The sequence below is a fragment of the Archocentrus centrarchus genome, chromosome 21 (genome assembly GCF_007364275.1).
Source record: "Archocentrus centrarchus isolate MPI-CPG fArcCen1 chromosome 21, fArcCen1, whole genome shotgun sequence".
NCBI classification, from domain to species: domain Eukaryota; kingdom Metazoa; phylum Chordata; class Actinopteri; order Cichliformes; family Cichlidae; genus Archocentrus; species Archocentrus centrarchus.
Window position 1 is genome coordinate 17,192,495 of NC_044366.1, and position 25,053 is coordinate 17,217,547.

The 25,053-nt window shown below is 38.9% G+C and overlaps 1 protein-coding gene across 3 annotated transcripts; it reads right to left on the reverse strand.

Moving 5' to 3' along the window:
- Positions 1–1,918: 1,918 nt before the first annotated feature.
- On the reverse strand, positions 1,919–24,946 carry cobll1b (cordon-bleu WH2 repeat protein-like 1b). Of its 3 annotated transcripts, none has more exons than XM_030758520.1 (14): positions 24,506–24,946; positions 24,225–24,305; positions 12,061–12,249; positions 9,430–9,634; positions 9,107–9,332; positions 8,885–8,929; positions 8,697–8,791; positions 8,281–8,517; positions 8,052–8,172; positions 6,054–6,267; positions 5,859–5,944; positions 4,300–5,738; positions 2,473–2,616; positions 1,919–2,389 (listed from the first exon to the last, which is right to left on the reverse strand). In XM_030758520.1, exons 1-13 carry the CDS (start codon positions 24,544–24,546, stop codon positions 2,509–2,511), a joined length of 3,087 nt encoding a protein of 1,028 aa, XP_030614380.1. In that variant the 5' UTR covers positions 24,547–24,946; the 3' UTR covers positions 1,919–2,389; positions 2,473–2,508. The 3 variants fall into 3 exon arrangements, with proteins under 3 accessions (XP_030614380.1, XP_030614379.1, XP_030614381.1); XM_030758519.1 differs by having other exon boundaries at positions 6,054–6,270; positions 24,506–24,945; XM_030758521.1 differs by lacking the exons at positions 24,225–24,305; positions 24,506–24,946 and adding an exon at positions 18,150–18,397 and having other exon boundaries at positions 6,054–6,270.
- Positions 24,947–25,053: the final 107 nt, after the last annotated feature.

Sequence of the window (25,053 nt, forward strand, 5' to 3'; positions counted from 1 at the left end):
ATTGTTTATATGCACAGTGGAAAGCAGTTATTTTTCACAAAAAAAAAAAACAAAGAGGTTGGTAATGAGTACAGGTGGGTTATGACTACTATAAAAGTAACTGTTCTTTTGTCACGGACTTCACACAAGGATTGCACAACTTTGTAGACTGCAGAAGGCCTGTGGTTGTAAAGCGCAGCCAGCTCAACAGACTGGTTGTGTGGTTGGCAGTGTCATTCAGTGAGTGGCTCCATGTGGGGGATGGTGGGGATGATAACGTCGTTCTCAAAGGTAATGTGTAACAGAGTTTGACCAAGGGAGGACAGGCTACTGAAGGCACTTACTAACAGGCAGCATGGGGTAAAGTAATAACTCACCAGCAAATGCTTACTTAATAATATTACAACCCAGCTGTTTTTGAAAGGGAAAAAAACAGAAAATAGTATAATGCTGCAACTCACTATGAGAAAAGGCCAAGGGGAAATCACTTTACTAGGCTGATCTGTTTAACCTGTCTCATTCTGCCTCCATTCTTCCTATCTACCATAGTATCTGTCAAAATAACTCCACTCTACATGCTTCTTTTTTGTTTGTTTTTATCATGGTGGCCATCAGATGAACATGATGTTAATTAACTTCACTTATCTGGACGTTTGTATCCTAATTTATTGCAAGTAAAAAAAATATGATATAAATGAATTGTGCATGAATCTAATAAAAAATTGATGAAAAAATTATTTTAGTGATTTAATCACTAAAATCCACTTTATTAGGTACACCTCAAAAGTACTGAGGTGGACTCAGTTCGCCTTCAGAACTGCCTTAATTCTTCGTGGCATAGTTTGTGCTGAAAACATTCCTCAGACATTTTGGTGTCACAGCTGTTGCAGATTTGTCGACTGAACTTCCATGAATGTCTCGTTCCACCAGCATCCTGCTGGAAGCAGCCATCAGAAGATAGGTACCCTGTGGTCATAAAGGGATGGATGTGGTCAGCAACAATACTCGGGTAGACTGTGGCTTTTAAACAATGCTCATTTGAGACTAAGGGGGCCAAACTGTGCCAGGACTGGCAAAAGTTGTGGTCTTCTGCTGCTGTAGCCCAGCTATTTCAAGGTTCCATGTGTTGCGCGTTTTGAGATGCTTTTCTACATACCTTGGTTGTAACTAGTAGTTATCTGAGTTACTTGCCTTCCTATAAGCGCAAAGCAGTCTGGCTGTTCTCCTCTGACCTCTGGTATCAGCAAGGCATTTTCTCTAAGAGAACTGCCGCACCCTGGATATTTTCTTTTTTTGGACCATTCTTGTAAACCTTACAGATGGTTATGTGGGAAAGTCCCAGGAGATTAGCAGTTTCTCAAATACTCAGCAACTTCAGCAGGTCATCTTGACCATGTCTGCACGCCTAAATGCAGGGAGTTGCCATCACGTGACTGGCTGATTAAATATTTCCCTTAATGAACTACTGAACTGGTGTACCTAACAAAGTGGCCTCTGAGCGCATGTTTAGTGATTACTTGAGTTACACGCTTCTGTAAAAGCTAGTAGTAAAACATTTTTCCCTAAATACTTGTGCTGGTAGTGCTGGAGAAAATCATTTGTCACATAATTTTGAAGGATGTCTTAATAAGCAGAAGCGAGTCTTAATCACCTCTGTTGTTTCTAACACACTCATTCTCGTTCATTAAGTAAAAATCATTAGTAAAAGTGTCACCTTTGTGCCTCCTTAAATGGTGCTGACAAGCATTCAGCCAGGTTGGAATTAAACTTACTGGATTCATATGTGAACGAAACTACAGGTGATGTGCAAGGTGCTCCAAGTCACAAGTGGGATCCCCATTTTACCTGTTGTGAGTGCGTGCCTGTATTCGACCAGATCCAATTTCACCCCGCATCAGAGTGCACAAATCAAAGCAATGATTTTAATAATAAAGGCAACTGATTTGATAAAAGCTTTATTCATAACACTGCTTGCCAAGGACAACAAGTGTGCTGTACACAATGGTGTCTTTTTGCACATAGATTAAACAAAACTCTGTAATACTTAAATATAGACAGGCCAGTCCTGGTCTAAACATCCAGTATTATTTAGATAATACATTTTCTTAATAAACCCAATAACATTACAACTCAGGAAATCACTAATAATTTATAGAATTGTTCTTATTTATCATCTGAGCACTCAAGAGAGTCAAAACAAAATAAAAGAATCATTAAAATATGCATAACAGCTGGGGATACCACTTAATGATGTGAGAAAATAATTGTTTAATTTTGGTTTATCAAAATATATGATTTCATGTATGCTGTTGAAAACTACTAAAAGAGGGAAAAAAAGAAAAAAGTTTCTTCTTCTGTGTTGTGGGATAAAAGGCTCTGGAGAATTCAAAGTAGACAGGGTGAGTTCCTCCTGGAAGAGAAAAATATGCTTCATTCATGTATTGTGGAAATGTTCAAAAAAGTCCTAATTTAAAGTGTTGGATTTTTGCTTACTGTAGATGTTATGCACTCAGAAGAATTCAGGCACTGCTACGGACTGGCCTCTTCTGTTTGAACAGTCTCACTAAAAGATGGTGGTTCAACTTCTGCTCTCTGCAAGGCAGAGCCATCGAGATCCGCCTCGCTACGTTCACTGTCCTGCGTAGAGAAGCGACAAAGTGCAATCACTGGAGACCTGCTATGCCAGACAAGATAAAAGTGCCAAAAGACTGCAGTATCTTTTGAAGTATTTCCTCAAGATGTGAGGATTTGTTCAACAACTGGGAGTTGTTGTAGAGGGCGGGGGGGGGGTTCATCCCTACACGCCATAATGGGCCTCTAAAGTATAGACACCTAATTCTTTGAAGAAAGAGTAAAGCAACAACAGCACTGCAGCATGAAAATATGAACTAATATTCAAGAATATTAAATGTTTCACTGAGTTGAAAGCAGAGAGGCTCATTTTTAATCTGCATAGCATGATAGTCCTCTTTATTTATTGCTTATTCAGAAAACGTTAAATAAAAAGGAATTCACAGCTTCACTCTGTTCAGAGTCTCCAATCTGATTTGTAAATTAACAACAATGAATCCAAACATTTCTATCATGTGCCATGAAATGCTGAGTTATTTATTTTAAATAAATAAATAAATAAATAAAAACTCTCTAGCTCACACATGCTGAAAATAAGGGATGGTCCCCGCCCCTCTATGGGGAACATACATTACTGTTAGTTACATTCTTGCATTCCTGAACAGAATAATTAGTTTTAGAGGTTGAATGTTGCGCTTGATTCAATTCTGACTTCTTCAGAGAAGTCCAGCGCACCGGCTCAAATTTGGGCATAAACACGTGAATTCAGTTTTAAACAGTTTAAACAAGTTTTGACAGATTTCTATAAGAGTTTTAGGTTTTCCAGCTTTTATGACAGGTGGTCTAATGACTTTGTTAAGCATGCTGTTACATGCTGGTTTATTATTCACTACTTATTTGTGCTTTAAATGATGAAACCCTGTGTACTGGGGAATGATAATGAACCATTTTCAGATATTGGAAGGACTTTGTCTTAAGCTACAGCTACAAAGTCTGTTAATCAGAACTCAGACAGCATGAGATTCTGAAGCATGCAGCCTCGATTATTATGCGTACAATGACCTACACAAATAATAAAGAAATAGTGAAGTGGTTTGAATTATTTAATTACTCATTATCATTATGGATTGTGCCCCTCAACTCATCCTTATTTTGCTCTCAGCTTCTCTTATCATTCTCTGAAATTAACTATTAACATACAAAATGCCACACCACAACCTTACTGATCTTTAATTTCCACGGGACAAGATAAAACACATGAAGTTTAAAAAACAAAAAAACAAAAAAAAAAACACACACACTCACAAATCCCATCGCTGTGCCTTTAAAGGCTTCGGAAATACAGCAGGTAATTTATATTGAAAACCACAGTGTTTGAAAAATGGGTCACACGAACTATAGAAAAGTATTCCACTATTTATCCAAAGATATAATATTTCTGAGACTCCCCACAGGCCAAAGCGTAACTGGCTTACACAATACCGAAACAAAACACACCAGAGCAGTTGCAAAACAAAGTGCACAGGAATATTTTAACAGCCCCCTGCCACTCTTGTCTACATCTGTAAAACTTTGTTAAAGGAAATCTAAGTGGCTGCTTTAATGGTCATTACTGTAGCAGGCTATGAGAAGAAGTATAAAACAAGCTGTGAATATTAACTGCGGTCACATAAGTAGATGATAAACTTCTGTTACTTTTTTTTTAATTTAGATATTTTAATGTCAGTGTAAAACACCACGAGCACTAACCTCGAGTTTCGATAATCGCTTCGACTCAATGACAGGTGGGTGACTTGTAATTGGAGAGACAGGAGGCGACACAGTCGAGAGAGGGGACTTTGGACGATAGGATACAGAGTGACTCCTTTTCACAGCCGAGGACACTGCCTGGGCAAAGCGGGATGGGGTCACAGGAGAATAAGGCCTAGGAGCTGCAAAGCTTCTCAATTTTTCCAAGCTTAGCCCAACGCCTGGGTCTCTAGCTGGCAGACTGCTTTGCCTTGTCATTCGCATGAAGGGCACATTCTTGTCAACCTGTTTAGGGCTCAGCTGAGTATTAGTGGCCCCTGTTGTCACCTCTTCACACTCCACAGGAGGTGGAGGAGGAGGGGGTGGTAAGTCTGCTCTTTCTGCACTTCCTTGAGCTTCCTTGAGCAGGCCAAAGCTAGAGTTGGCACTAAGACCTTTCTCTGCTGCTGAAGTTACATAATACCCAGGTGTTTTTTTATGCTGTGACAAGCGGAAAGAAGCAGGCTTAGGTTTTGTTGCAGGTGGAATTTTCATTTCCTTGGCCTCTGCTGGGGACCCTGCCGGAGATGCCCCATTAGCTGAGGATGAGACCTTGTCTGCGTTACATAAACTTGTTGGTGATGCCAAATGAGCAGATTCAGGTATACTTCCATTAACAGTGTGTTGATTAGTAGTAGTGCTAGTCAGTCCATCTTCCCTGCGTAAAGTAGAAGGCAGCTCACTTTTTTCCTTTGAGATTTCCATCTGTGCCGTCTGCCTTGTGCTCTCATCTGAATGAGGAGAACCAGTATTGAGTACCTGTCCTGAGGCTTCAGTAGGCGTCTCCAGTGTCAGTGCAACTTCAAAATATCTCAGTTTCTCCAGAGATTTCTGAGGAACAATAGTATATGTTGTCATCCCCACCTTGGGGATGTAGTCCCTTGTAAGTTCGTTGGAAGGCTTAGGCTTTGGCTCAGAATCTGTGGCATACATAGGTGGCACTTTAGGTGTGGCAAGGGCACTTGGTATTGAGTCTTGGCGTGACGAGGTCTCCAAGGTGGAGGGTAAGGCTTGCTCGAGGTGAGGGGGTCCCAGATCTTCTGTCAAAGTGGCCATATCTTTCTTCCCAGGTGATTCACAGGCTGGGACAATTGCTGGTGAGGAATCGTTGTCCACGTGTTGTGGTGGAGGCACAGGAAGCTGTGTGAATTCCGTTTGCACTTGAGCATCCTCTCCAGTGGAGCATGATGTGCCGGTGGCCACTGGATTCTCCAACTGGTTAGTCAGCTCCCTGAGGCTTTCAGCAGTTGCTTGAACTGAGGCCTGTGCCTCTGCATCTTGCATTATAGGTGGCGGGAGGCTGCTAGTTGCAGTACTGCATTCAGCTTCAGCACTCTGAGTTGTAGACTCGTGACAGATGGGATGTGGGCTCACATTTTCAACTCGAAGTGGGACACAATCTGTACAGAAAAGAGAATTTTTTCATGTGAGACAGGCATTTTGACCTTTTTAGGAGTAGACTTGCCTAATTAAGGGAAAAAAAAAAAAATGTAGAAAACAATATTGCAATGCAAACACACTAGTATCTGCCAGTTCAGAGGACTCTGTGCCATCAGTTTTCCTCACACTTGATGTTATGGAATCATTCAGTGTGCTCTGTTGTTGACTGGGAAAATAAAGCAAACAAAGAATTAAAAAAAAAAAAAAAGATACTGCTAATGCCACTGTTTAAACAAACAAACAAAAGCCTTGAGTAATGTTACTAGAGTTCGTACTTGCCCTCTGAGGACAGATCATGAGACTGATCTTCCCCACTGCCTTCCACTGACATCTGCATCTCAACATCTGGGGATGGGGAATGCAACGAAACGTCAGAGGACACGTTGAGGCTGCCGTCCTCTCGTTGCGTATTATTAGCAGCTGCAGACGTTACAGATGCAGTCATCTCTTCTTGCTCCCTAATTTCTTCGAGTCTCTGAGCAGCATCACCTGCTGGAAAACATCATCAAAAAAAAAAAAAAAAAAAAAAGTCAAAGCTCAACCACACATGATACACATTGATCAGTGTATAGGGCCTTTTTCTGGGATAGAAGAAAACAAACAAAAAAAAAAAACATTTTAGTGAACTCCTGAATTTTTGCTAAATATATTTATCTTAGTACTCATGGGTGCCCGGTTTCTAATTTAAATAAACTCCACTGAATGATCCTTCACACTTCATTCTCCCTTCTCCCAGTCTTAATTTAGCACTACAGGAAGCACTCGCACAGGGACGCTGAGCAAAAGGAATTTCAAGGCCATTTAAACAAAGCTTACTGTTCTCAGCCTCTGATCTCAACAACTACTGAGCCACACTAAGCTACAAAGGAGAGGAGACGACCTCTCGCTCTGAAGTCAGTGTTGGGAAAATTAAGAGCAACAAGTGGATAAAACAGCAGAAAGCAGCTATAGAAATGTGTGACTGTGCATTCTACACCTGTAAATGAGGTCTGGGAGATGTGACTAGTGAAGGGATTTTGGGTAACAAAGGAGTTGTGAGACTTTAACATCAAAGTGATAGTAAAGAAAAAAAAAATTACAGACAGCAACTTAAAAAAAAAGGACAAACATCAAAGAAAACCACAATCTATTCAGATATAGACGACACTAGGCCCCCCCTTTCAAAACAAAATCTAGCTACACCTCATGGAAGATGTGAATTTTGTTTGTGGCGTTTAAAACTTTTGAAAAAACTTGTTATGATTAAATCCAGACATATGATATTGACTTATTCAAACAGGCAGATTTCAGGATTTCCTATTACTTAACAAAAATAAGTTAAATGAAATAATGCAAACTGTTGACATGATGGTCTGCAGATTAGGCCTGAATATGGTTTCTAGCATGCAGTTTTAGGATTCTGAGAAACTCAGAGAAAATCTACTTAGCAAAACCACATGACTAGATATCTATAGACAAAAGAAGAAAAAAAAAAAAGAGGCTTTGATCCTGCTCCTGTCTTTATAACATTTAAGCAAACCTAAACTTTATTCTTAAACTGAACATCAGTTCAAAATATTTTTAAATGTTTTTAGTTTTTGCTTTAAATTGCTGTATATACAGGACGGGCGGAGTTTCCCCTCACAGGACAAATACAGTGAAGGCTCAGTGTGTCTACACAATCACAGGAAAGTATTTCCCAACCAAGAAAAAAAAAGGTAAAGTATTCAAAACTGCAGAGCTTTGGAAAATAAGAAACAGCTTTTTCTTTTTAAATTATGTTTCCAAAATGGACATACTTTGGTATTTTTAAAAAAGGAATTTTCAGCTGCTTGAGGACAAAAATACTAAATAAATACAGTTAGAAAAAACAAGCAGAATAAACTCAAGTGCAAAAAACACAACCATAGTTAAAAGGGCAGCATGTGCAAGAAAAACCATAGCAGCACAAATGCTTGTTCATAAATGGAAAAAATTAAACACATAAACAAAATTTATACACACAAAAATTACCACTTTAAGTGTAGAATTGTGCATACTCTGAGTAATATATGCAGAGGTTGTCATTACTGCACAAGACTGCAACGTCTAAAATGAAGCACTTTTCAATTACCACCACTAGGAGGCACACAAGCCAAAGGGAACAAAACCTGTACACTGTTTTTGAGCCCTTAGCACACATGCCAAAATGTCACACAAACAATCTGACTGTACATTACAAAGTCACTTTGACTGACACTAAAAACTGGTAAACAATGTAAACAAATGTAATGGAAATAATAAAAAGGTCAAACCTTGCAAGTTTTCATCTGGAAAAACAGGTTCTAGGCTAGGAGATGTAGGAGGAGGAGGCGCCTTGCGTTTGGTTCTCCTCAGTGAAGACTCCGCCGAGGACCCTCGACTTAGACCACAGACCTATGTAAAAACATTTGTGTTTAAATCAATGCAAAAAAAAAAAAAAAAAAGGCATCACCTTTTATTCTATCATTATATCTAGTTGTCAGAGCTTAACAGTGCACCCACCTGATCGCTGTCCAGTCGGGCATTCGGTTCAGAGTGGAGCCTCCGGCGAGTACTAGGGTCAGAGGTGCAGCTCTGAGACACAAGGACTGGGGGTTGGGGTGCACGTCTCTTCTTTGGTGCGTCAGTCGAAATTGTCGGAGAGTCGAGCGGGGATGAGTTGGTGCTAGGCAAGGCCATACTCAGTGGTCGAGGCTTGCTCACGAGAACAGGAGAAGCTGGGGCACTGGCTGTCGTTGGCTTTAAAGAACAAACATCCAATCAGAACATGATAAGAAGTCTGCTTCCAAAAAACAGTGAACATTAACTAATGGCAGAGCAAAGTAAACAAACCTCCCTCTGAAGAATTCAAATGTACTTTGTGATAGAGCTAGATCCCAATTAGAAAAATGACCTTAATCTTACTACCCAACATTTACCTGGTCGGATTTTTTCTTGCTTTTTCTGAATGTGCCGAAGAGGCCTTTATTTTCTCGCTCTTTTTGATATTTCTCTTTGCCCGGTGTGACTGTTCCTTTAAAAAAAAAGAAAAAAAAAAAGAAAAAAACGTAATAACAGACAGAAGTATGATGGCTCTGTTTGTACTGATGTGGTGAAACTGAAATACCTGAATAGGTCAGTGAACTGGGACTCACAGGAGTAGCAGGTTGTGCTGTGGAGCCAAAAAACATGAGATTTGGTGCAGAACATGTGAAATGCACAATAATGACACAACAAGCAAGCTGCAGAGGTACAGTAAGAAACACACTGGATGGCCAATATGCAAAAGCATTAAAAACAAAAATTTGTTTTGAATAAGGGTTTGGTCTTTTAATACATTAATACTTACCTTTTGTGTCTCTTGCATAAACCTCTCGTATTGCATAATCACTAAGAGAACTGGACAAGTCTAAAGGAGTCAGTGATTGGACATCTTTTAACAGGACTGTAGTCTCCACATCAAATTCACATTTCTCACAGATTGCTGGCAAGAGTTCAGCAAGGGGCACTCGAGGATTCACTCGTAATATCGTTTTCTGGGTCTTTTTGTAGTTTATCACCATCCGAACAGTTGCCTGGAGAGAACAGAAGGAGGCAGATTGATAATCCGTTTTATTCAATATTAAAAGCAAAAAGTTAGTGTTTGTGAAATGTGTTAACGTGTTCGTGTACCTCAGGCATCTGAGGACCGGTCTTCTTATTTTTATCTTCCCCTTTAGGTTTAAGTATGATCTTCTCTGCGTCTAAAGTTCCTATGAGAGCGCTGGGTTTGAGCTTGATGTTGTTCCTGTTGGAAGTAACCAGTTCTAAAGTGTGACTTGAGGGGTTCAGGTGATACTTTGCACAAAGTGTCACCAGTAGATCCATTAGGGGTTTGCTGAAAGACACGTAAAAAGAAATATGTATGATCTGTTCAGCATGAGGAAAAGAAGAGTGAAGTAATCAAGTCTAAACAAAATCTAATAAAAATCTATTTTTGTTCACTATATTTATATCTGAGGATAATTTGATGGCTGCTTTTAAGACTGCAATTTATTTTCATTGTCAAGTAATTTGCTGAATAATTGATTAATAAATAAAATATTAGTGTATGGGGAAAAAAATCGCTCCAGTGCAGTAACCCCACCTTAAATGTTGTATATTCTCAGCCACCAGTTTAAAAGATATTTAGTTTCAAACTGAGAAAAAAAAATTAATTTTCTTTCTAGACACAAAAATTGCTTAAAAAAATGTGAGCAAAAATGTTTAAAAAAAAAAAAAAGGGGGGGGGGGGGGGGGGGGGTGAACAAATTACAAATTTTAAAACCCCTTATTGAAAATGTTACCAAAATTTCCCAATGATCAACTAATAATCAATCTGATATACACCGCAGATCTAAATCCTCTGGGGAAAAAAGAAAGTTTATTTCACAGACTGATAGAACCTTTTAAAAAGCTGCAAGAAACAGAACAATGGAGAAATCCAGGGATTTAAGTCAGCAACAGCTCATTGTAGCTTTCCTGACACTGACAATACTGCTACAGTGTAACACCTTGAAATAAATCTGTTGTGTAGCGACTCTAAAGAGGCTCAGAAGGAGGAAAGAAATTTAATCTGATCATAGTGGATTAGTCTTAGTCATTTCTCAACAAAAAGTGCAAAGTGCATAAGATACCTCTGAAAGATTAGATGTAAACTATGCGCACTGTGACAACAACAGTGATATCTTAAGTAAATTCTTGCGTGAGTGATTCCAATTATGCAAGTAAGACTTACAGTCTGAGTGTAGGTATATTTAAATGTTGTATTATGTTATTCAATGTCAGCTCATCCAGAACCACGAACACAAACAAACAAAAAAACAAAAACAAAAGTTCATGGAAAAAAACTCAAATCCTAAAGTTTTACTCCAAATAGTTTTTAGTTATGATTTTTTAAGTGATTCCTCTGTGATCATTTTCATCTAGTACACTGCTGCAGTTCTTAGGCATCATTAATTGCTTATTTTCCCTGTCTTGAGCTGAAATTTCCACTGAAAGTCAAAGAAACCTTTGATCATTTGCATCCCTGTAAATAAATATTGCTGATTTTTTGTAATTATCAAATTTAAAAAAAATCTATATCTTCACTTGCCTGAAAAAAAAAAATTAATAATTTTTCAGACAGCTTTTTTGTTGTAAGTGGATTTGTACTCATATGTTGCTTTTCTACTCTAGCTGAGTGCTGTCAGCGCTGTTCAACTACAAGCCTCATTCACCCATTCAAACACACATTTATACAATGTGTTATTCTGTGCTTTTTTAAGTGTGTTTAATCATCACATGCACACACAAACACTATTTAGGGTTCAGTATCTTGTTCAAGGACACTTTATAGACTGAAGGACCCTGTGATCAAATCACCAGCCTTCAGTTTAGACCTCACTACCTCCTGAGTCACAGCCTCCCCAGTGAGTACTTTACTTTAACATAACATTCACTTGATAGGTATTTGCACTGTGTTGACTTCACGGTTTTCAATGGAATACCCACTGAGCCCGTTTTTTTTATTGGGTTCTAGAAATTTGCAAATTGCTGCTTGTAATGGTGCCGTTTGTTTCTAATTAGATGATGTCATCTTGTATCTGGACAAAATATCTCAGTTTATTAGCTCAACAAAAATGTGGCACATCATTTCGCAATTTCAAACTTTTTTTTTTTTTTTTTTTTTTTTTTTTTTTTTTAAACTAATTTCTGACATAATTGCCTACAGGCATTAGTAAAATTATATAATATGCAAGAAAATAAAAGATATAAGTTTTTGAAAATCTAAAATTTCTGCATACAGGTTTAAAAAAAACATACAAACATTGGATTTAGTGGTAATTATTTACATGACTATATGTTAAAAATTATCTTGATTTTTTTTTTTTTGGCTCTCCAGTACAAATTTCAACCTTATGCAGTGAAAAATTAACTGGTGAGGTGTAGATGACAAAAATAAATAAATAAATAAAAATCTAACATAGAAAGACAAAGATACTGAATTTATAACTTGAAAGTTTTGAGTTAATTCAGACTGATGTTCATTATTTGAATTATTTGATCAGTAAACAAAAATAAAGAAAGGCAACCACATGATAAAAAAAAAAAAAAAAAAAAACCATTTAGGTACTCCACCCAAACTTCATGTAATGACTTAGTATGACGTCAGTGTCACGATGTAGTGCTTAAGCTTTTCAGCATTAATCAAGAGTACTACATGTGTTTAAAAAAAAAAAAGTCACCTTTTACATGCACACTGAACAATATATGATGATATAAAAAGGTATGATCTAAGCGTACCTTCCATGAACTATGGTCGTCTTTTCCACTCCACCAGGCAGAACCACGGTCAGAGAGAGTTCTTTATCAATGAGGTTCTCCTTCTGGTCCATCTTTAAATAAGGGTTTCTTGGGTACCGCTGGGAGAAACCTGGGGACTCCAATTCCTTTAGTCCAGGTGGGGATGGTGCTTTGCTTTTGGTGGATACCCTGTAGTGGCACGAGAGTAAATTATTCTCAGAATGGCTTCATTATTTGTAAATAGTCCGTTTTCTTTAGCAGAACCAGCCAAATAAACACTTGACTGGGGGATGACTGGGGTCATTTTTCTACTTGCATGTACATTGTAAGAAATGCCAAAGGTTTCTGCTACTTTGGACAATATTCTACTTGAAAATCAAAATGTACCAGACAGCATGAAAGAAATCCTTTCTTCCTCAAGTTTTTAATGAAGCGGAGAGGCCATTACATGAAAGAGATCAAATCCACTCTGCAAGTAAGTCACAAGACAACCAAGTGGACAGATTTACTCATTGAGCTTGAAGAAATGGCTTTGAATGGACAGACAAGATAAAATGATAAAAAGATGCAGGCTATAGATCTCAATTACAGAACCTGTGAAAGGGCAAATGTGGTTTTATAGTGAAGTGCATGACCTTCTCCTTGTGTAGAAGGCCGTGCATTGGTACAGCTAGAAAATTTGTCTCCAATTTGTGCAGATATGACAAACACAATTTGAGTGTTTGTCAAGGCTCGACATTCCTGGAAACTGTGTAAATAAAGTATGGGAGAGAGCAGTAGCTGTGATGTGAGCTTTACAAGCTGATCAGGTATGACACACACACACACACACACACTTTTAGTCATTCAAAGATTTTCTGTCAGCTGCCCATCTGTTAGACGTATTTAAAACATCTGTGACAGGTAGGATTTCAAATATTTATGCCATTTCCACAAAGCTTATGGCTATAAATTAAAATGTTTTGATTTATCATTATAAGGTTTAAAGATTAACTGTAACACATTTTGTTTTTTAATACCATTTGCTTGAAAAGGGAAAAAAAAAAAAAAAAAAAAAAAAAAAAAAAAGCAGATGCTATGATAAGAAACTGGAGTAAACAGCAGATCCGATCAGCGAGTCAGTCAAGATTGGCTAACTTTAGAAACATTCAGGTGTCATTTTTATTCAGTTGGCGTAAGCACAGATTAAAAAAAGTTCTGCAGACCCGGTGCTCTGAATCACAGCCTGCAAAGTCTTACGTGGGGGCATGACTTATTCAAACAAAGGAATCCGAACAATGCAAGGTCACTAGCTCCACTGAGGCGAGTATAGCAAAGGATTATTAGTATCGCTCTAGGAGTGGATGCCCTTAAACATATAAACACACATACACTGAAACAAACACAATAGTAATGATATCCCTTAGATACTACATATCATGGCATTAACATACAGTGCATTGCTTGTACACTGAAAAGGAAAAGTGTTAACAGTGGTGAATATTATACCAAAACTATTACATGACTATGATAATGAGCTTCTTTAAAAAAAAAAAAACTGTTCCAAGTCTGGAGTTGGAAAAAATGTGATGCATCTGCACCCAGAGGCTAAGACAGCTAATTTTTAATATGACATTGCTACAGGAGCTACAAGACCTCCAGGATCAGGTCTGAAATTATTCAAGGTTTAGAGTATACTGTATTTGCCTGCTATGTTGTGTTGCTCAAATTCTCCAGTTATTAAATAAGCCACAATGCAATGTCAAAAGAAAACCAAAAGTGATGATTAATAACAAAATGGCTCATACGAGAAGCTTGCCTTCAAGGCTTTGGGGCAGAAAGATTCTTTTCTTTTACATTATTCTTGATTTTCAGCTGTAGTTGTGTTAGGTTTAGGAAAAGATCATGATTTGGGTTGAAATACACCCTTTAAACAATGTTTCACACCCCAGAGAGCCTGCCAGGCATGAAAGCCTGGAAGGCAAACTTCTTCTATGTGCAACAAAGTGAGTGCTTCTTAAAACTGACAGCACGTCGCATAGTTTACTAGTGAATACTGCACAGCATTTACAGCATTACTGTTTGCCTATTCCAAAAGCATATACATGGCAGGCTGCAAAATCCAGGAGTACCAGATAAACATTTGAAAGATTGCAAGAAGTCTAATGCAGCAACAATGCTCATCTTTGAGCCAAAAGCAGCCAGGACCATAAAGCAATATAATCTAGCATGAAGAACAACCAGCAAGGCCACATAAGTTGCCATGAGTTGTGAAAATGTTATTTTTATTCTCTGTGACAGCATTAACTTTAAAACGGAAAGAAATAAATACATTTAAAGTGAACCAGGCAAGAAGGTCAGACTGCTTACCTCACTCAGATCAGTGTGGGTTTCAGCAACTTTTCCTAAACCCGGAATGTAATCCATTAGTTTGTGTACAAAGTCCCTTTCTGACCTCTTAGGAGCTACCAGCCAATGTTTTACCTAAACAAATGCATTATTAAAATACAGCTTTGAGATAAGGCCTGTCAATGTCTATCTTATCCAAGTATACTAACCAATGACGTGTGGCTGCTTCATCTTAACATTGTTTCTGTACAATGTGTATTTTGAATAATGCAAGTCAAAATTACTCCCTTGTACATCATCACTAAACAGCAATTTGATGTCCTGTTAGATGTGCCAACCATAACTAGCTCTTCAGCTGGTTCAGTTTGTGCACAGCGCATTTTAATTTAATATGTACACATCTCTACTTGATAAACTTGGGTAAGTTCAAATGTAGCTTTACAATAGGGCTAAGCTTGTACTTAACAGTATAACATTACAGTCAATCCTCTCAAATATAGGTTTCATAGGCATCAAACACGCATGTGATCTGTACTTCAACCAGCCTGACATTTCTTTGTCTGACTTTGCTTTCAAAATACACATCTAAAAAATTAACATCTAAGGAGGCAAAGGGTCATTTTAACAACACTGAAGGAGTTCGGTAATGTTGTTCTCCTGCTGTCATGACCTTGTTTTTAAAGGTCAGTGTCGTCGTTATGCTTAGAGTTCATTTTAGTCTTTGCACAACACACATTTAACTCCAGTGAATTACTGTAAAAGCTTATATTGATGCAATCAGGTTTACGAAATAAAATCTGGAAAAACCTGTTCCAGTGACTATGCAGCCTTTAAAAGAGAAAAAAAAAAAAAGAAGCACACACCAGAGGATAGAAAGAAAAGACTGCATTGATCAACATAGATGCAAGAACCAAATTACTTTTTTAGACTTTGGACCTCTGCTTTGAGAAAAGAACAGACAACATGCGACAGAGGAATTACAGAATTAAGTGTTTAACCTTTGACCAACATTACCATTTTAAAATAACAATGCTTCAATCTAATATTCAGATGATTACATTAAAAGTCAAAATGTCTTCAAATGCTTTTGGTCACCAGTTGTTTGGAATTTAACCAGAGAAATCAATACAGTCCAAAGTTTAGAGATGCAGCCTGCTGATTTTAAAGCTTCACACTGACACCAAATTTCTAAACCCGCTCATCCTCCCTCATCTTTGTCCATTTGGTCACAGTTGTTTCTTTTGTATTTGTACAAGTTTGGCATGTATACCAGCCATTCATTTTTAAACTGACAGGTACAGCACCTGGAGCATTTGTCATATTCCTTTTCCATAACCTTACCATTTTTACTATTTGGATCATTTGTTTCAAAGCCAGACTGGGTTTTGCAGGATGCAGAACAGTAATGAAGAGCAGGCTAAGGACTGTTGGTGCGGGATCACCACATGTAACTCAGGAAATCCCTACAAATGTCAAAATAAATCCTAGGTAAAACAGAAATGCACACTGTTCTCTGCACAAAGTCCTGATTCCATTAGCTGGGCTGTTCATTTTACAAAACTTTCAGTGCATCTAAACTTTTGTTTAGGTACTGAAAATGAGCCTGATAGGAAGATGCAACTAGTTTTACTCAATGCATTATTCAGTGGAAAACAGAATGGATCCTGACATCTGAATGCGAATGCTCAAAGTAGAAACAAACTGGTATGGAAAAATACACAATCGCTATATAGCATCAGGTCCAGAGTCAGCATGGTTTATACAGCTGTGTCATCAGTGATCTTCATCAACACATGTTAAGCAGGTGACAGACACAAACACACAGGCTGGTTAGTTTGTGCCATCCCTGCCTGTGCTGGTGAGTTGCTGAATGAGACGGAGACATGTCGAAGCTTGACTTTGCTGATGCCTCATTCGCGGGTTTCTCTGGGAGGTCCAGCCCTCACAAACAAGCCCATTCAGCACCCGAGAACAAGCTTGATAGACATGATCACAGACTACCAGGACATGATAGAAATCTGTTGATGCTGTGCCATATCTTACATTTTAAGATAATCTTGTAAGCTTTAATAGCAAAAACCAATTAACTGAAACATTTGCTATGACACCTTGTTGAGATGGCTTTCTTGATTTAACTGCAGTTTACCAGCAAATATGCGACTGGAATGCGTGCAACATTCAAGCAGATAAAAGGCAGACAGGTGGCAAATTAAAATAAATAACAACACAAACTATCTTAATAAGGTGTTAGGCCACCATTTGCCACTAAATACAAACAACAAAAAAAGCTTGGCATTGATTCTATGAGTTTCTTGAGCTCTATTGAAGGGATGGAAAAACATTCCTCCAAAGGTTATTCCCTCATGTGGTGTTTTGATGGTGGTGGTGGTGAAGAAGGTTGACAAAAACGTCAGTAGGAAATCTCCCCATTGTCCCCATTTGGTGACGTGGAAGGCCATAGCACATGATTCACTCATTTATACTCAAACTACTCAGAAGTGACTGTCCTAGGGATGGACACACAGGGATTCTGGAAGAAACCACTCCCATTTGGGAGTTTTTCTATTAAACTATAAAAAGGTAATCTCACAAAACAACCTTTTCCTGACTTACAGTACAATACAGTCTTCAAGCATAACAAAGCCACCAAAACCCCTCAGTGTAAGGGTCAATGTTTAGATATGAATGAGAAGCTGCTGTTAAAAAGGGCTCTTCACCATTTGTTTCATACAACACATGTGGTGCAAGATAACCTGAGTTGAGTTGATAGAGGACATAAATAGGTAAATTTATATCTTCATGATTAGTTTTTAGCAAAGCATCACCTGACAACCTCAAAAAGATAAGAGATAAAAGCATAGAATAAGATCCTGATCACATCTGTTGTATCCTGATTACAAATTCTTCTGCGCTTATGCATGACAAATATTAAAACTGAAACAAACAAACGACAACAACAACAACAACAGAGAGCAGACAGGAAAGAAAGTGTGCACAGATACTTTGTTTTATGATAAACAGTCAAACATGAGAAACATAACATATCAGCAAGAACAAACCAGATGAACAAAAGGATACCTAGATTCCCTACATACCATTACTCTTTGTGCTGCAGGCCACTCTACTTTTACCAGAAAAAAAAAAAATGTCATCGCATGTGTGTATTTTTTTTTCCAACTGAAGTCAATTAAATGCAAAAGTGACAAAGTAGGAGTAACTAAACTAAGAACAAGAGGCGGAAAAAAGCCTACTGTGCTACACTAGCAGCTGCTGGGTAGCTGGATGGGCCCTCAGGGAATGATGGGTTCATGCACGAGGAAGCAAAAAAAAAAAAAAAATTATTTTTTTTTTTCTTTTGAAAGAAGCCCTTTGGTCACACTTTCAGACAACACCCTGATTATTTTAAGAAACAAGAGCAACAATTCAATGCTCCAATGACCAAAACACCCCAGAACTCTACCAGCAGTAGCTTACTAGCAGTCAAAAGTACAGGCTCAGACATGCCACAATGCAGGAAGTCCCACACACCCTCAGCTTCAAGTCAGAACACACACAGTTAAAACCCTGAATGCAAAAAAAAAAAGTGAGTACACAAAAGCTTTTCAGGGTCTTCCCCAACACTCTAAGAACACTTAGGTAGCAGCAGTGTTGTGGTGCACAGATAATAATACAGACGGAGCAATGACAAGCAGAAATTAGAAGAGCAGGTGAGAGACCTGCTTTTCCTCTCAGTGTGCCAGCAGTTCATTCCAGGCTCTTACCTCTTCACTTAAAGCTGTTCCCACTCAAATCACTTCCATTCTACTGTGTGTACTCCATGAGTAGCCAGCCAGACTAAACTCTAACAGTATGGCTTTAAAGAGCCCACCTTAATGCCACGCCCAGAGCTGTGACATCAGAAATCTGCCTCCTGTACCCAAATCCTGTCAGCCCTCTTGCTGTGCCTCTGAGAGTTTTAAGCACTCTCTCAGTGGTCATGAGCAGAAAGGTAAGCAGCTTTGCCTCCCTTGGCAGAAAGCTGTGGGTGGAGCCAGTGGAGGACTAGTTCACTGACACACACTGCAGCGTGTGGGCTCACACTGGATTTAGTAAATGTGCTGAATTGTCATGTGTTTTAATCATGAATGATCTACTCATGCTGGCAATGATGTAATTATCACAGTAAACAAACAAGGAAAGTCAGAGGGACTGCATGCTAATTTATTACCTTCTCACTAGGCTTAAACCCATCCTGTAAATTTCCCTGCTCGCTAATGTCCTCAGGTGCTGCTGCCATGTTTGCTTTTCATTAATACACTGACAACTGTTCTAAACCACACCTTACTTCTGCAGAACTGACTCACTCCCAAACCATGTTTGACGAGCTGACAGTTAGGCAAAACAATAATGATAGTGATACTTGATAATCAAAGGTATGAAAATAGCATGTACTTCACGACAGCGTGTAGTTCCTCTTCAAAAACACACAGAAGCCTGCGGTTTGGATTGTGATAAAACATTAAATTACTAAGGTCACTTCATTTTCTTCACACTTTAAAAAAAATACAACAGTAGAACTAACAATATTAATATTTTAAAATCAAAAAATATTTTCAGTGTTAATTTGAATGAATGAATACCTTTATTAGTCCCACAATGGGGAATTACTGTTGTTCCAAACAGTATGATTGACTTGCACTCTTTTTTTCTTTGTTTAGGAAACTGTACTCTGTCTGGTACGGAAGTAATAAATTTGACTTTCTATTGAGAAATAAGTGCTTATTGCCAGTGTTTTATCAGCCTACACTTTCCCTTAAGAATGCGCAATCCACTCCACAAAACCACCACCAAATACCATCGGATGATAAGGAGGTGAAGTGATGAACGGAGATATTGGTGTGTAGCAGACTGGAAGGACAGAATTAAGGAGTTCAGCAAAAAGATTAGTTGCTGCATGTGAGAATCTCAATCTAATTTTATCAGTACAGCAGTCCTCCTTCACTGACATAACCCACACACAGTCACACAAGTGATTCTCTCTAAACCCTAACCTATTATGAAAACCAACATTCTCCCTATCTTCAGCATCCCCCACCCCTTCTTTCCCCATTCTTTGCTCTATGTTTTGTCTCCCAGTCTCTGAAGGGCAGTCTAATAGATGCTGGGGTTCCCCCACAGTCAAGCTGTCTGTCGACTGACACTAAAATATTTAATTACTAGAGAAGGCAGACACAGAGGGTCACCTCTGCAGAAATCAGCTTCTCCCCTGTTCCCTGGTGAAGGTGAACTCCCTCCTTGGGGGGTGGGGGGGTGGGGTGGCAATTCCCCTATGCTGGATTTTCAGGCAATTTTTTTTAAAGAAGCTATGATTTATCCCTTCCCACTGCAATCTTAATATAGCTCACCCCCATTTGTTACCTGCAATTTGTGACTTTGAGGCGCCCCTTCCTGCACCATCCAGTTTTCATCTTTCAACCCACATTTAACCCAATCCCACATCTGCTTTCTCCCCCCCTTTCTCCTTCAGAGAAAAATCATCATAACTATATTCACCAATGCAAACCACCATACCTACACTCAGCCCATATCATTTTATAGCATGTATAACACTTATTTTTTTAATCAGAAAAAAAGTTTCAGAGGCACACAGCTGCGGGGTGGGGGGGGGTGGCAGTTCCTGAGGGAAGACAAAACACAGGGCCACAGTCACAGCTGGTAATTTGGTAAGAGGTCACTCACTGTAAACACAAGCTTTTTAAGGATGGTCTGGAAAGGCCATTACTTCCTAAGAAGTGTGGGATGGAAAGAAATTAAGAAGAAAAAGAGCACAGGGTCCGTATGAGAACTTCCCACCTCTGATTCCGATGTATATCATTTATAATTACACAAAAAAACAAAAACTTGTTCCCATAGTGTTTTTTTCTTTTTCATTCTTTTGTTGTTTTTTTAGCACCTGATCAAACTCAAATTCTCCAGTGTCATTAACATAAATTTGCAAACTTCTAAAAATATCCAAGGACCGACCCTTGTGACATTATCAGCATTTTGCTACAGTATATAATATTCGCTTGTCACCATGTGCCTCAGGCAGTTTGTATGTTTAGCCTGTGCCTAATACCACTGCAGAGCCAGAGTAAGCTCGCGGCTCAGATAATGACATCTGGGTCCATTCAGTGCGATTTCTCCACATAATTCCAGTGGTGAACTGGACCTGCTATGGTACATTACCCCCACTTTATCGCTAAGCAGCTCAAATATTTTCACACCAAACATTGCACCATAACAAAGCCACGACTATGTAAACAAAGCATATGTGTGCCAACCGTAAAAAGAAAGAACACAATGCTGTTTGTGTTTAAAGAAATGTATTTCAATTTAATAAATCTGTCAGGAAGGTGAACTTGAAACAAGCTGACTGGGCTAGCAGGAATTCTTTTAAAGATGTACATAATAGCCCCACTCTGGAAACTGCACAGAAAAGATAAGGCACAATAATTATTACTTCAGTCTCTGGAAACTTGACCAAATGTGGACTTTTTTTTTAAAGTGAGACAGACATTTAAATAAAGTTACTCAGAGAGCAAGCGTTCCCCTTGAGTCATAATTATAACTATCACATTGTGTCCTCTTTTCTAAAACAATGCAGCGTTGTTTTCAGCAGGGCATCTTGCAAAAGCACACCAGCATGCATTTGATCTTTTGCTGATCACATGAACTGAGGCTGAGTAACATTTGTATGTTTAACTGCAAGTTTACAAAAACATGTCACATAAAGCAGTACAGCTGGAACAGCCAAACTGCCTGGATCTATACTACAAAGTACATCAACGTCCTGCTCAGTCTAAGTGTGAATGCCCTCGCTGAAACTGCTTACGTGCTTGTTGGTGTCACGCTGTGGCTCATTAGCTTGCTACACTGTATGTTAGGAGATGATAAGGCTCGCTGCAATATCGGTTCATTAGCAGTCTGACGTTAAGCAAAACTCAGCACAGGAACCGGTGCTTCAATAACATCATGCGTGCATACATGACAAACAGTATGCACAGTGACAGTGCCATCTAGAGAAATATATCCTGGTGTGCAGCTTCATATTTCCTATTTTATACCTGCCTTTTGTTGTCCTGATACCACTTTAAGCTTGTCACTGGCAGAATAACTCTCTGAGCAGCTTGTTACACAGAATTATAGTAAGCTTAACTCATGCCTGTTGTGCTTTGCTGGGCATTTTTCTATATCTCATCTAAACAAGACAAACATTGATAATGAAGGTCATGCCAATGAAGGCAATTCATTCTTTTGTGACATAAAATGTTTGAATGTTGTCGGAGATGTGTAAAAGTTTCTGTTGAGAATGCACAAAGGCCTAATTCATGCGAGGTCATTCTGAATGTTACACAGGCTGAGAGTGGGAGGCATCCAACTGTTATGCCCTGGAAAAGCACATAACAGAAACAAAGAGGGGCTATAGCCAGTATACAGGCAGGATCTGTGCACTAAATCTACTTAAACAGGCTGGTGTGAACATCAGTTTTGTATAAACAGACAATCATGAGGTCTTTTTTTTAAAGAGAAAAAAGACAAATTGGAAAGATTGTTTATTAAGATGTTTTGCTGGTATTTACGGTCAGTGCGTTGGATTCAGTCTGGTAACAAAGACGGGCCATTCTTCCCTGTTCCCTGGATCATAGCCATTTTGTCTGGTTTAGCCTCTTCAGTCTGAAAGCATCCACGAGATAAAACACCCCAGTATTCAAACACACACTAGCTCATTACCACTAACAGCTTGCTAGGCCTTAATGCTCATTTCCATCTTGCTTTATTGCATCTAGTGGGTGGATAACTTTGAATCACACCCATTATCGTGCCTTTTGAATCTGAGTGGGACTTCTGATGGCAGAATCCTGTAGACCAAATTATGGATTTTTCCAAAAGAAGACAGCCTTGTTGTCTCCAAGTATAAATTTTTAAAAAAGAAAGTAAGAAAAAAAAAAGACTGGTTTATTTGAGGCCCTGTGATTTCTGTACCTTTACTTTGGTCACTTTGTTTCAAATTCCACATGCCTGCATTCTTCAAGTGTCTCGGTTTGATCTGTCAGTCTTGCCATACTTTTCATCTGTAACTCATGTGAGCAGCTGTGCCCTATGACTGCCTGCACATCAGGGAAACAGCTGTGGGGATTCACAATACCTTAACTAATTCCACATTTTACCCCGAGGGAAGTCAGCCATGTGAGATCATGGTTTAAGGTGTGTCCAATTAGTGAGGCCAGCTCCAAGCAGTGCACTGCTGGAGTTGGTAGGAATGAATAGGAATTAAAAGGTTTCTTACTGGACAATTAGCACTGCCATTCAATGAACACAGTAGTGACTGTTACAGTAAAAAAAAAAAACCTTTCAAAACTAGGAAAGAAACACTAGCTATTGTTAAATAATAAATATGTGTGTGTGCAACATCTTTGCTTGAAAACAGTCAGCCTAGTGATTCTGGCATGGTCAGTATTTGGATAACAAATGACGCATGGTTTTGAGGGTCACATAAAATTTTCACGTATGACTGCGTTTGAAAAAGTGAGAGGCAGTGGGCTAAGTCACCCCAAATATAATAAGCCAGAAATAAGACAGGGAACACATGTCTTCACCCACACCCCAGCAGCTTATGGAGGAGTGTGGTTTACTTTTCCAAATAATACTCAAACCACAGAGAGATTTAGGTAGTCTGCAACACCCCACCGCCAAGAAGTGTGGCTGTGCGCTCAGATGACCCAATACTTATGAAATATGAATAAAAGTCAGGCCAAGTGAGCTGTGTGTGTGTGCGTGCATGTGTGTGTTTTCTTAGTGAGCTATAATGTGCCTGAATACTATTTTAACAAATAGGGAAATCACAGTATGCAGGGCAGGACTGGAAACTTTGTATAGCCATCATGAAGCACTGAACTGGAAACTGTCATTTGCTCAAATTCTCCATCTCACCTCTAATTTCAATCTCGAAATCTCGGCAGATCGCCTCTGAATGCCAAAAGAGTGAGTAGTGACTGTAAAAAAGCTCTGGAAACTCACTCTCCCCTTTTAATGATTCCAACCACTGGAATACAAGCAGCTGACATCATCTCCAAAGCTATGAACCAAAAGCTGATGGGAAATTCCATCCTGTCATATATGCAGTGCTTTTTTTGTGTGTGTTTTTTTAACAGCAATTTGGACGTGACAAATCAGTATTTGTTTTACAGAATAGCAGTTTCAAGCCCGACACATGCACAATTTGCACAAGGAAATAAAACACAATCAGGCTCATCACAGAGACAGAGGAGGCAGAATGTTTTGCCTGCAAAATAGTTCCCATGACCTCTGCATATGGTCAAGGCAATTTCTCAGTGAAACTCTGAGAGCAGGAAATGAGGAGAGTTCAAAGGTTGAAACGTCTGCAACAACTGTGACTCTGCTGAGATGTACTGAGTGACAGGAATGTTAGTTGAAAGTTTCTTATGCACATGCATTAATTTACAAAGATGGCATTATGCTCATGTCTTAGAAAAACAGCTGGCTGTGGGCTGCCAGTTGTTGTCAGATCCCCATTTGCCACTATTAGGTGGAAGGGCTTAACGGTGGTATTATATTTGCACAGAGGGAAAAATGGAAACATATTTCAATATCATTGTTTAAAATCTTTCCTACTTCTGTTTTCTTTATTAAAATTTTCTTTACATTACAGCCCCGTGGAAATGGTTCAGTTTTAAAAAAGAAAAAAAACATGATTAATAGGCATTAAAATCCTGACGGAACACATTAGATCCTAATGATTTCTAACAGCTTAAACAGTTATTACAGCTGGTAATCCAAATAACTGTTAAACATACCTCAGACCAGAGCTCCGTGGATGGGACTGGGATCCATGATCATCCATTACTAAACTCATTGGTTTGACAAACTCTGTCGGACTAGTCAAACACAAACAAAAAGCACAATTCATTTTTAGTGGGAGCAAGCATACCAAACGTTGTACCAGCGACTCTAACCTGCTGCTTTCAAGTGATGCAATCGGGCAAATACTGAAATATGGGCGAATCCCACATGAGGTCATCAGATTTTCACTCGCATGAGCCGTTTTGATTTAAACCGTTTACTAATCAGGTCTTACCATGAATGCAGCTGGTTTTCTAGGCAGCTTCCAACTTCCATCAGTGTTCACAAAGGTAACCTTAGTTGTAGAGTCCTACTGTCTGCATAAAAGATCCATAACTCCGCTTTGCAGTGTGGTCCTTTTTTATACGGACCATCCTAGAATAGTTTATCCTTCTCCCTCCCTCCCTATGAACCATATGCAGTCAGATATGTGTCTCTATTGAGACAGTGCACAACTCTGCCAACTTTTCTGTGTACATCGCATCGCATCGCAACACTGAGCTGCAAAAGTGGGGCGTTTCTCTCATTTACTCCCTAGTACTAATGTGGCCTTCAGCATATAACGGTATCGCAGCCAAGTTAAGCCTACATCTCGGCAAGAACACGCAAAGCAACAAACCGGCACAACTATCTCTTAAAAAAAAAAAAAAGTCCACCTTAAGCGACTGTGTCCGCTTAGTGAAATAAAGTGTAGCCCATCAAAAGACACAAGAACCCTTGTTGTTTTTTTGACTTCCTTTTAATAAATGCTTTGTCAACAGCGACACCATGTGGGTATGTGTG

What these genes read in the sequence shown, in the direction of transcription:
- cobll1b (XM_030758519.1), bottom strand. Translation starts at nt 24,546, where the DNA reads ATGGAAGTTGGAAGCTGCCTAGAAAACCAGCTGCATTCATG. An exon ending in CAGTTCACTGACCTATTCAG is followed by an intron (nt 8,792 to 8,884) that starts GTATTTCAGTTT and finishes TTTTTTTTAAAG; the next exon opens with GAACAGTCACACCGGGCAAA. An exon ending in TCCAGATGAAAACTTGCAAG is followed by an intron (nt 6,271 to 8,051) that starts GTTTGACCTTTT and finishes GATGTTTTCCAG; the next exon opens with CAGGTGATGCTGCTCAGAGA.